At 45.4% G+C, this 12,774-nt stretch overlaps 1 protein-coding gene across 1 annotated transcript; it reads left to right on the forward strand.

Moving 5' to 3' along the window:
• Positions 1-637: 637 nt before the first annotated feature.
• On the forward strand, positions 638-12,677 carry LOC117584604 (lachesin). The gene is made up of 2 exons (XM_034273617.1): positions 638-1,632; positions 11,437-12,677. Exons 1-2 carry the CDS (start codon positions 1,077-1,079, stop codon positions 11,976-11,978), a joined length of 1,098 nt encoding a protein of 365 aa, XP_034129508.1. The 5' UTR covers positions 638-1,076; the 3' UTR covers positions 11,979-12,677.
• The last annotated feature ends 97 nt before the right edge of the window (positions 12,678-12,774 follow it).

Genomic DNA, 12,774 nt, shown 5'->3' on the forward strand with positions numbered 1-12,774 from the left:
TTGTTATTTTATTAATGAGATTATTGGTTCATATTCGGCTCCAACGTTGCAGGCTGAGTTTTTGAATGAGAGGTTGAATGCGCGCCTAAATAATCGTATCTTATCGATATATATAAGGTATATCGTTTTCCAACAGCAACGCCCTGATAGTGAGATGGCACACTATTTGACAGCGACCGATACTATCGCTAGTGCCATCTGGCAGCTCTATTTCCCTCTAGAAGAAAAGTCTAGTGTGTGACTCGTATCAATAATGAATCTACATATCATACCCGTTCCGTTTAAATACATACATTTCTATTCTCTGTGTTAAAGATATTTTAATGACATTTTTGAGATTATCGTCCAATCAAGAGACCAAAAATGATCAAGACCAAGATACTGACAGAGAAACCCAAAATAATGCATGCATAGTTTAATCTTTGAAAAGGAAAACGTTAAAGCGCCTTGGAAATCAGAAATGTATTATTAATTACAAAATGACGTCGATAATCATAGCTTAAATCGTTTTATTTACCTGTCTAAATAACGGGGGCCTAAGTGGGCTAACTTCGATTTGTACTCGGCACATTTACGGTATAATTTGAGAATAGGTGAGCGGTCACACTACTCAAAAGTTTTAGAGGCTCAATTTTCAAAGCGACTGTTTTATTCGTTGCGCGCCATTCAAAGAGTCAAGTTGTTTCTTGCGTCGTGTGTGAAAAATACTCTGGCTGATCAAACTCGGCTTACATGCATACATACTCAACCAGTTAAGAGTCATTGAGAGAGAGCAAAGAGTCTGAAAACCAGCTTAGAGCGAGCCGACAAGTGTGTCTCGCAAACAGCATCCGCTCTTGCCCGTGCAAGTAAGCGAAACAGCACTACCTGTGTTATTTTGGAGTCGCCTTCTCTTGCTGCTCTCTTCTACGTGGATCGTAGTTTGGCGAGCGTCTTTTCTTCAGCCAAGAATTCTCAGCTCCTCTCGCGCGTTATTAACAGCTCTCGACTGTGTAGGGTGTGGTGCTGGGCGCGTTTTTCACATTTGGCTCACGCGAAACTCAGGCGAATTCATCAAAAGTTTTCCCTACAAATATATGTGTCGCCCCAAGATGGTAAATAACGTGGGAAGCACATTAGCAGGAGCCCTTCTGCTGGGACTGGCCCTCCTTGCCACGCAGGCAGAAGCGCAGAGGACGCCAACCATTTCGTACATCACACAGGAGCAGATCAAGGACATTGGCGGTACTGTCGAGTTCGACTGCTCCGTTCAGTATGCCAAGGAGTACAATGTACTCTTCCTCAAGACTGACTCGGATCCCGTCTTCCTCTCCACGGGCTCCACGCTCGTCATCAAAGACTCGCGCTTCTCGCTGCGCTACGATCCCAGCTCTTCCACCTACAAGCTGCAGATTAAGGACATCCAGGAGACGGACGCTGGCACCTACACCTGCCAGGTGGTGATCTCCACCGTGCACAAGGTGAGCGCCGAAGTCAAGCTCTCTGTGCGCCGCCCGCCCGTCATCTCCGACAACTCCACGCAATCGATTGTGGCCAGCGAGGGCAGCGAGGTCCAAATGGAGTGCTTTGCCAGCGGTTATCCAACTCCGTCCATCACATGGCGTCGGGAGAACAATGCCATTCTGCCAACGGGTGAGTCTTTATTCCACAAACTCTATGTTTCGAAATTACTGTTTACCGTTTTCCGTGTGGGATGTGGGGCGTTTAACCCAAGCATTGTGGCACGATACATAACGTTTGATGGGGGGGGGGGGGGGGGGGGGGGGGGTCTGTTCTGACGCTCTCCACTCTTCTCTTTCTCTTTCTCCGCATGTCTGACCATTGCTGAGAGCGCTGTGCTTTTGTGTGTGTGAATGTGTGAGAGTGACCGTGACTCACTCAGGCGTCACCTCTCAAGCTTTGTTTATTTAGTTGTTGCTATTATGCCTTTTGGCTGCTGTCTTCTTTTCACCTTCTTTCGCCCCCACAAGCCACCCCAACACCACAACTTATTCGGTAGCTACACATACTGTATGTGTGTGTGTGCATATTTCGCAATTGTTTTAGTTGAGGGAGCGGTGCTAGGTGCAGTGGTAGGCCCTTGATTTTATTGCTGTGCACGCTGTGAAATTTCATTGGAAATTCCAGTCTAAACAAGTGCCAAATGCTTTGTGTTTCCCATTTCTTTGTATTTCTTGTAGATCCTTCATCCGAAAAGAAGGGAAAAGCTAATAAAATAATTTGGTACACAGGTAGAATGCACCGTTTTCGTACAAGGTTAATCCAGTACAGGTGCTAGCTGCTGTTTTATCTCTACCTGAACTATGAACCCTGCGCAGCGAACCCTCTGTAAATATTTCTTAACAAGATCGCTGCGTCATCGGCAGCGGCAACCAAAAAGCAATTAGTGTAACTAATCCGATAGATACTTAATGCTTAATACCTGGAAAGGAATGGCGGGCACACCCTAACCTACACCCTCGTATCTGAACTTGTGCAATCTTTAATTGACATTGACTCTGCTCTCCCTTCTATGGGGAATCCAACCCAATATGGGCCTCGAAAGCTATAAACTGAACCACAAAAACGTGGATACGCTTCATGGCAAGTCAAAAATGGCTTAACATTTTTCCAGCAGTTCCCATAAATCAAAGACCCCTAGGGTGGGTCCAGAGTGTATGGCCACTGCTCTGGGTCTGGGCGTTCAGTGTTTACCAGGAGGTTTCTGCGTGGAGTTTCACACTTTTCACGCTCTAATTTAAAGAGCTTAAGCAAACAAACCCAGGCTTTGAAATGCGCCAACGAGGCGATCCATGCCGTCCATCCATGCAGGAACCATCCAGTAACCAGGGACTGCCAGGGTGAAGTGATGGAAGTGCAGAAGGCGTGCTCTGAAGAGAACTGGAGGAGTTGTTGCCTTTTGTGCTTTATACAGCATTCCCATTTCCATTTCCATGCCCGTTACTGTTCCCGTGCCCATTTGCCATTCCGAGTTTTTGAGGCATTCGACAACTTCAGCACGCGCAATTGCTTCCGCAACTTGAAAACGTTCCACGGAACGTTTGATGGTCTCCGGGCCTAGGTCCTGGGCATGGGCATGGGCAAAGGTATGGGCTAAAGCAAACATCACATCAGGAGGAACAAACGGTCCGTGCAAATGCTTTTTGCAGTGGAGGGCTGTTTCTTACGTATCAGACACGGTCTAGGCTTTGTGCAGGGAGGGGTGCAGTGGGTTGCGGTAGGGTGAGGGGTGTTCAGTGCAGCAAAAAACAGAGAACCCGTGAATGAAAGAAAGAGTAAACAACAAACAATGCACGAGCCTAAGAGCATGGTTTCTGCCCCTGCCCCCCTGTCACACCCCTGGCCGGGACTGGCTTTGCCCCACCCTTCCTTCTGCCGTTACCTTCCGTTCGCCTGGCTACATAATTTTTATTTTGATAGCCGGCGAATACAATCGAAGAATACAAAATATATAAATTACAAGCTAAAAAGGTAACCCAAACAATGGTGTGTGTGTGTGTGTGTTGTGTTGTGTAAAGTGCAAACAAACAAGCCGCGATGCGACCCGATCCGACCCCCTGTCTAAGCAACCCCTAACTCCTCAGGCGAAAAGGGTACCAGAACCACGGCCTACGTCCCGCCCAGCGACCAAAACGGAGGAACCCCTAATCAAGCATTTCCGTTTTGCCAGCAGTTTTCGGGGTGTTGGACTGGACTCTCCATCGAGAGTCCATGCCAATTTGTGTGTTGTGTGTTGCCATGCAAATCAATTGGTTATTCTCCGCTTTTTTATTGAACTATGAAAGAGATAGCCCGAGGGAGAAGTATTGTGTATGAATGAGTAAACAAAGACATGTGCATCGACTAGCACCTGGCTTGGCCCTCCATTCGTGCTTGCCCCAGCAAAATCGTATTTCCATAATAAACCTCACCTTGAGCTACTACTCACGTGAGGAGGGAAAGAGCGAAAGAGCGGTGTTTGTTTTCTGCAAAGAATGCAGAAATTGGATTTGAATATTTAGCTGAAACTTCCATTGGAGGCAGCTGTCGAAATTTGGGTTATTGTTCGGCTTAGTTTCAGAACAGGAAGTGAAGCATCTCAGAGATACTTATCTCTGATCGCAGGGATGGAGATATTGAATGCGAGCGATCCTCGGATCATGCTCAATTAACTTTAATTGTTCAATTATGTATTGCAGAGTGCTGGGATATTTGAGAGCCACAATTCGGAGTGTGCAAGATCTTTTCCACTTTACGGTTGGTTCTAGGTTAATTCAAGTCTAAGCAAAATCAGTTCTGTTTGCTCCACAGTAGCTCTTTGACTCCCTTCTGCTGTCCCTTTGATTAACTTTTATGCAAATTGTTGTAAGGCAAATTGCGAATTAAACTCAAGTGAGCATTATCAAGTACTCCAATCGCGCCCTTAAATACAAATGCAATTTCACCCACTCTCTCTCTCTCTCTCTCTCTCTGTGTGTGGAAGGGTACTGTGAAACAGCCTCTGAAGGGTGCAAATCTTAAATTTAATAATATTTACGCTTAAACATTTCGATGCGCAATTGATGCTCCTCTCGAGATCTCAACAGGGCGTGTGCCCAGTGCCCAAATTAGTTGCCCGATTTGAGGGGAGTGCAACCCAGAATCCCATTTAATGAATAATGGAAAAAACATTCTTCAAATGCCTGAAGCGGCAGCTGGGAATGAGTTTAAACAGTATTTGCAAGTAATTAGGTTTTGCGCACACGGAATTACGAAGGTACAAGGAGAGAGAGGGTAGAGGGAGTCCTTTGATGATGGCTATGTTTTTATTGGTCCTTCTGGGGCCGCTTCCTGTTCCTGTTTGCAGCCGCAATTGCATCCTCATTGTTGCAAAAGTCAAAGCAATGCGAAACAAGTCCAAGAACGAGAATGAGCACGATAAACGCGGATGATGACGTACTGCCATAGAAAACTTGTTTATAAATGTTGGTTGCTGGGGCAACGACCACCTGGTCAACATGGGGCAACCACTGTCCGCCACCATAACCATACACTGCGGAAAATAATACAATACTTAAGAATACAATTTCTATTTCCGGGCAAACTTTTCACTTTTTATGGGCTGACTGATGCCAGATTCTCCTTTTAATGATCATGTTTTTAGCATCTTCATCTAGCCAGGGAGTGTATGTAGTTCTCTGTCCCTTTATGGTATTAACTTAACTTGAAGTAATAACTTGTTGGTTAATAGCTGAACTGGTCTCGTCCGTCTCTCAGGCCCCGATCGTCCCAGTTTCCTTTTGGGCCTGACTGAAGCCATTTTGTGCTGCTCCCTGCTTCACACCCCTCGCCGCTAGAGCTTATCACACCAGAGAAAAGGGGAAGGAGGAGGAAGAGTGAGAGTGAGAGAAATACAATTCATTTAAATTCACGTATCGCTCTTTGTGCGGCAATTCCCGTATTTATTTAGCACTTTTAGCTGCATGTTTCACCTTCGAACCATCCGACCGGCCGGCTTTTTAATCCTTATCACACTCACAAAGGATACACGGCTTTCCTTTTCCACTCTCTCTCTCTCTCTTTCTCTCTCTCCACTGCAATCACATTGTTTGCTGTGGTACTTAGCCAATATTTGTTTAGGCACTTTGGCTCACAAGGGATCTACATGCAGACATTGTGTAACCTTCCTGCACTCGCTTATCCAGTTTTCTTTCTTTTTTTTGGCATAATTGCTGTTTTAATAGTTTTCTTTTCATGCCTTGATTTATGCTTTGTAAGCGGGAACTACGGTACAGTCAGACCCAGCTATCCAAAGAGAAACCAAGAAGCAAACATCAATTGAGTTGAGGGCGACACACAGGAGAGAGTCACATAGACAGAGACAGAGACAGAGACAGAGAGAGAGCTCGAGCTCAATGTAATCCAATAAATGGCATGCCGGGCCGCATAACTCGGGTAGCTATAATGTACTACTCGAAAGAAGAAAATCACTTTTGAAAAGTCAACAACAGAGTCTGTCTCTCGGGTCGGTTGGTGTACGGGGTGGACGGGGCTGTCTCTATGGAATGGTGGTTGGGTTCGGGGGGCGCCGACCCAGGAGGGTGTCTCCATGGTCGCTGTGCAGTGCGGTTTCAAGGCAAAGGCGCCCCAAAGTGGGTGCATTCACATGTCTCAAGAGCTTGTTATAGGCTCGATATACCAGTAGCTCTGTGTGTGTGCTGAAGGGAAGCCCTTACTTTGTGGATGTGGATGTGGATGTGGATGGGATGGGATGGATGTTCCTTGATGAGTTTGGGTGACAAAACAGGAAGAGGCGACAAATTTGCACAGCCATGCAATTTTTTCCATAAAACATAACCATGACTGTGATTATCACCAAAACATAATGATGAACATGAAGATGATAATGTTGTTGGTTGTGGGGGTGCATAGCTGACTTTGCGGCTTCTGCTTCTGCTTCTGCTGCTGCCACTGCCAGGTGTTGGTGCTGAGCCATTCAATGGGGAAGAACAAGGAGAACGAGAGATGCTCCCATCAGCGTCGTGGGTTTAATCAACTCTGTTCACACTTGACTTACAGGGCAAGAAAGAACTTTGAAATGCACTTTTTTATAGCTATCAAGGAAACTCCTTCGCTGTTCGGACATCTAGTAACTCGACGCCTCCTAATCCAATCAAGCCGAACAAAATCAGAATCAAACCAATCCACCCACACAACGTACAAATGGAAGGATTTGGTCAATCCCATTATACCAAAAAAAAGGAAGTACAAAAGAAAAGTGAAAATCATATTAGAGGAAAAACATTGTGTGCATTTTTTAATTGGATTTTTGCCAGTTCATACGCAGAGTGCGAGAAGGTGGGTGCGACAGTATGGGGGAGGAGCGAGAGACATGACCCATCTGTGACTCGCCTAGAGCCATGCCATGATGGATTGGATTGGAATGAGTTGGGTGTACACTGTGTACTGTGTACTGTGTACATGATGTGATGATGGGTTCGTGCCTGGAGTTTTGTGAGTTTGTGAGTGTGTGCAGTGGGCGCGAATAATACGAAGCGTCATTAAAAGCGCACCCGTTAAGCCACTGACGGATTATGATGACGATGAGTCATTCGCTGCTCGCGTTGCATTAACATTCATAACTTCCACATGACGATGCTCGGTTCAGGGAACTGTTCCTCCGAGATGTGTTGACATTTCAAGTTGAACTTGAAGGTGCTGTCTCGGGCTTTTCCTGCGCTTTCCTTGCTAAATTGCAGGAAATTGAAATTGAAAAATGAAAATCAAATATGGCTGCGCGCCCAGACAGGCGGCCTGGCACACACCCCAAAAAAACACCGCTCGGAGAAAGGGAAAGTGTTTGCATCAATGTTTTTTTTTCTGCCAGTAAGTTGTTGTTTCGGCAGCCGTTGCTACTGTGTCTGGGCCCTGCCCCGTGATTGGTGCATATACCTTTTTGCATGCCAAATTCGATTTCCATTTCCAGGATGTTTCGGTGGTGGTTTCCGGCTCACAAAATGGCGGACATGGCTGTGGCAGCCGGCTTTTAAATAGTTTAAGGCCATTAGAAACGGTGGCGGTAATCGAGTAACGTCAACCCTTTCCACACAAAAGTTGTCACAAATTTTCCAAGCCAGCGCGCCCGCCTCATAACGCTGACGCATTTAACCGTTGACGGCCACTGAAATTCATCCAAGCGCCAAAGACCGAGACCCTAGATCATAGAGTGAACAGCTATAGGACACCTGCCATGAGTGAGTGGCAAGCAGACCCTACCAGGTGAACCTGTCAAAGTTTTCAATGCATTTTCCGTTTCCTCTTGCACTGGCTTTTCGAGAGTCATCGCTGTGGCTGTGGAACAAAGGGCAAGAGCAGCGTTACGTCTCCTGGTTATAACTGGGATCCTTTCAGGCCAGACCATGCCAGTCCATGCTAGCTCCAGATATCTACCTGCTTGCACTTCTTCTGCATCACTTATCACCTTTGCCTTTACCTTTGCCTTGCACTTTGCACAATTTTCCTTTTTCTTGGGCCTTGTTTTCGTTTGCCTTTAACTGACAATTTATCTCTGGCTGTTTGCCCAAGACAGAGGAGGGTAGGGGGTAAGGGGAAAGGGTGTTACCATCGCTGTTTTCATTTTGTTTGATGGAAGGCGGAGACAGTCCCAGACAGGTTCTGTTCCCGGCCAGGCCCGTACTAAAACAAATGGTTAGTCCTCTGCCTGCCGACTGCCTGCCTGACTGCCTGCTAGGGCTGTCTGATTTTTCATTTTTCATTACTCTGTGCCGACTCTTCGGGCTCTGTAAGTATTATCCGGTGTCTTCCCTCCGCGGTGTGTCTGTCTTCTTTTTGCTTTCTGTTTCTGTTTTCCTTTCATTAGTTGTCAGAGAGTGCAATCCTCCCCTGGAGTGAGGAGGGGCCGACTGGGACCGCGTCATCCTGCCGAGCAAAGTGTTTTTAATTCTCTCATTAGTAACTGAAATTACTCCACACATACCCAAGGTTCTGTATGATGGATGATGCTTGATTGTGGATATAATACTCGTAGTAGCATGAATGTGCTGCAGTCTCCATGGATATGTGTGTTTCCGGTTCTGTTTTGGTTCGCTTTTATTGGGCTCTGATGACATGCGGGTTCCTTACAGCATCACTCAGCTCGGGGGCTCACTCATTAGTTTGATTGCACTGAAACTTTCTTCATAATTTGTCAATATTTAATGTTTGGATTTTGGTAGCAAACAAAACAGAACAGCCAGAGGCTTAGGTACAGTCTGCATAGAAAGATCTTCGTAGGCCAACCCTTGCCTGGCCTGGCTCTTGTTTGGGAGTGATAAATGAGTCTGGTTTGTAATTAGATGCCACTACAATGTTTTTTGATTCATAAATACCATCCCAAATATCTCAAATATCTGAATGAGGGATGTTCTGTTTCAGTGACTTTCTGCTCCACTATATGATCCATTTGAACCCTACTGAGTGTGAACCAGATCTGGAGTCAATTCGTAGAGCATTCATATCGTGTTTAATTATAAACAGACTCGGAAATGCTTCAACTTACAAGAAAATGCCATCTGTGCACTCTCCCTCTCTCTCTTGATGTCTGCGATCTCTCTTCTGTCGCATAACTAATTAGCAATTAAATATTTGCCACTCTCTGACACGCCCCAATTACGCGCATGCGCGACCTCTTCTCTATACAAACACCAAACCAAGGAAGAGAGAGAAATATAGTTTAACGGTAAAACGGTTTACAGGCGACAAATTCTGGAATGCCTCCACTCTTGTCTTACCTGACTTTCATATCATTTCATGCTCCAGCAGACAAACGGGCGTCCAACAAAGCAAATACTCGTCCATACAATAATGCCCATAAAAGAAAAAAATTAAAAAAAAAATTCAACACTTTACTATGCTTAGAAATTTGTCATTTTGAGTGGTTCCTCCCCCGATGAACGCCTGAGCATTTGGCATTGCAGCTGCGTTTTGGGCTTAGGCTTTGGCTGAGACCTAGACCAAGACCAGATCGGGGACAGGCCCAGTCACGCTGCTGCACTTAAAGTTTCGCTGCGAGCCACAGAAACAGCAACAGAAACTGGGATAGAGGGATAGAGAAAGAACCTGTTTTGGGCCTATTCGAGTACACATGACATGACGGGCCATTGGCAGGCACAGTAAACGCTCGTAAATTACAAACGCAACAAATTGTATTTGTTTTTCAAAGGGGAAAATGATATTTTTACGACTTGTACTTTGTTGTGTTCTATGGGAATTGTGTTTGTATTTGTATTTGCATTACTTGTGCGGCTTTAATGGTGCCGACTTAACATCAAATATCTCTTAATAGATACAAAGATAGGATAAACCAAAATAAGCTTTTTCTAGAAGGTTTTGTAAACATAAGCCTGAAGTTAGGTCCTTAATTGCGCTTCTGGTGGGTCAAAGGTGAATGTATGCTCTTTCGTTTGATCCACTCGTAATGGGGAAAATTATAGAGATCGTAGTTCCATTTCTTTCTCGTATTCGTTACACTCGCATATTGCTTGGCTTTGGCTTGTGTCCAATTGGGGCGACAAATGGTTTCGATTCATGCTTCTGCTGCTGCTTCGTAGTGAATGGAGAATGCTCCATTGGACTAATTAAACAAAGCCCTCGACTGCGTCACTCTCTGGAGTCTTGGAGTAATTGGATGTTTGTAGTGTTCGGATACATATTCGTGTTTGCCATGCCATGCATGTGTGTGTTTTTCTAATATTGAAATGAGTTTGTTGTGTTGTTTCCTCCAATGCCCGCATCATAATGCAGCCCCCTGCCAGCAGAAGAGCATCGTTCGTTCAATTTGCTGCAATTGGTAGGAGGCCGCCTTAACCCATTGCCATGAAGGGTGGGAGGGAGACATGCTGTCAATCCAATTTTAATGAAATGTGTTACTTCGATTCCCAGTCGCAATTAATTTGAAATGTTTCAGTCGAGTAGGCAAGAGCACGTACATACATAACATACCTCCCTCCCGCTCAATCCCTTTTCCCGCATTTGGCATGCAATTCGCATGAAACATATTTCCAGGGCATTCCAGAGTTTTGGTCAATGCTCTCTCACTCTGTCCTGGAGCAGCTCTAGCTCTCCTGCTGCTATGCGTCCCCTCTTTCTGTGTAGTTTGTGTCAATTGTTTAAGCCTGAATTGTTTTGGCAAATGTTTGAAGAGCAGCCACAGACACATATACTCGAGCACTCGTACATCTCTCAATGTGGTTGAAAAGGGGAAAGGAGAGTGAGGTATAGCACTGAGAGATCCCTGGGCTCATTGCACTCGTTGCGCTGCTCTCCATCTCCCTCTCTGCATCTCTCGCAATGCGCTGAGCCAACTTCCGGTTATGAGCCGAACCAACACTGAGGCTGAGCGCACCTTTCGCACTGCAATTCCTATTCCCCATTCGTATTCCCGTTTACGCTTCAGTTGCTTGTTGCAATGCAGGCGCCTCACCCTTCATCCCCCTCTTTTACCATCCTTTGGTGCACTTATGACTAAGTGCAGGCGCGCTGTGCGTTTTTTTTTTCAAAATTAGTTGCCAGCACAAACGAGCAGAAGTCGAAGCAAAAGCCAAAGCCGAGGCACAGGCAGTGGCAGTGGCAGAAGCACGCCGGCAACAAAACGGTTTACTTGTTAGAGGTCATTAACGTTGCCATTGTTAGTGGAACGAATGGTGGGAGTGGGGAGAAAAGGTCACCCACACACAAAGTGCTAACGGATGTGGCCCGGGCCCTGGCTCATTAAAATCTGATTTTTGACTCTATTTTCACTGCACAAACACAAAAGGTGGCGACCCGATCCGCTTACAGCCGCTTCATTAATATATGCACTAATCGTGTAGTGTTCTCACTTGAACGCGCGCACTGAAAGAGTTAAATGAATGTTTAAACAAATACATAAATATACACTTTAAAACTGATCGCGTCTCTTTCATCTTTTATCCATTCCAGATAGTGCCACCTATGTGGGAAATGTACTGCGAATTAAGTCGGTGAAGAAGGAGGACCGCGGCACCTACTACTGTGTGGCCGACAACGGTGTCAGCAAGGGAGATCGTCGTAATATTAACGTGGAGGTGGAGTTTTCTCCAGTGATAACCGTGCCACGACCCCGTCTCGGCCAGGCGCTGCAGTATGACATGGATCTGGAGTGCCACATTGAGGCCTACCCACCGCCGGCCATTGTCTGGACCAAGGATGACATTCAGCTGGCCAACAACCAGCACTACAGCATCTCGCACTTTGCCACCGCCGACGAGTACACCGACTCGACACTGCGTGTGATCACCATTGAGAAGCGCCAGTACGGAGATTATGTATGCAAGGCCACCAATCGCTTTGGCGAGGCCGAGGCTCGTGTGAATCTGTTTGAGACCATCATCCCCGTGTGCCCGCCGGCATGTGGCCAGGCGTACTATGCCGGAGCCGAGGATGTGGCTGCCACCTCCTTTGCCCTGGTGGGCATTCTGCTGGCGCTGCTATTCACCAGATAAGCCAATGGCCCCACCCACTGACTCTGACTACAAACGCTCCAAGTCCAAATCATCAATCAGCCCTCGAATACATAAATATATACTATATATAAATATATATATAGTAACCTATATCATATAAAAATTCAACCAACAGACGTCGCAAACCCCAGACTCCTGAAACTGTTCACTTTCGATTTTCTTTTCTCTGCTCCTGACTTTGTTTTCGCCCTGTCCAATCTTCACACGTCCAATATTATGTCTTAAGTTAAGTACGCTAAGTGAAAGGGCCCACGATAACTAGATCTGAACAGTCGATATAGTTTAATAGAGACTAAAAGCCGAACCGAACCGATCCGAACCCAGCCGCCCCGCCCCATTCGTCCGCTTTGTTTTCTGATCTGGCTCTGTATATGTTTTAAATATGTATTTTATTCTAAGCAAAAGACAATGACGACGACACACACACATCACAGCATTCCAATTACACATCTCAGAATCTTTGAGAGTATTTTATGTTTATTTAATAAATATTAAAGTATTTTCGTTCTGAAAACCATGACAAACCCAAAAAAAAACCCATACATTTTCTCTGGAATCGAGGCAAAATTCATATCTGAATGAAGGCAACATCGTTGTGTACATCATTAGCTCCTAAGCGCAATTTGAAATTCTTTTGAATGCCGACAAATTGTATGCCCAAGTTTTAATGAGGGTGTAATAAAGAAACAAATATATTTCGACTTTGTACTAAAATATAAAAACCAAAACAAAACAAACAAAAAATTAATAAAAATATATAAAAGATAAAACAAGT

Source organism: Drosophila guanche, unplaced genomic scaffold, assembly GCF_900245975.1.
Source record: "Drosophila guanche unplaced genomic scaffold, DGUA_6, whole genome shotgun sequence".
In the NCBI taxonomy this organism is placed as follows: Eukaryota; Metazoa; Arthropoda; class Insecta; order Diptera; family Drosophilidae; genus Drosophila; species Drosophila guanche.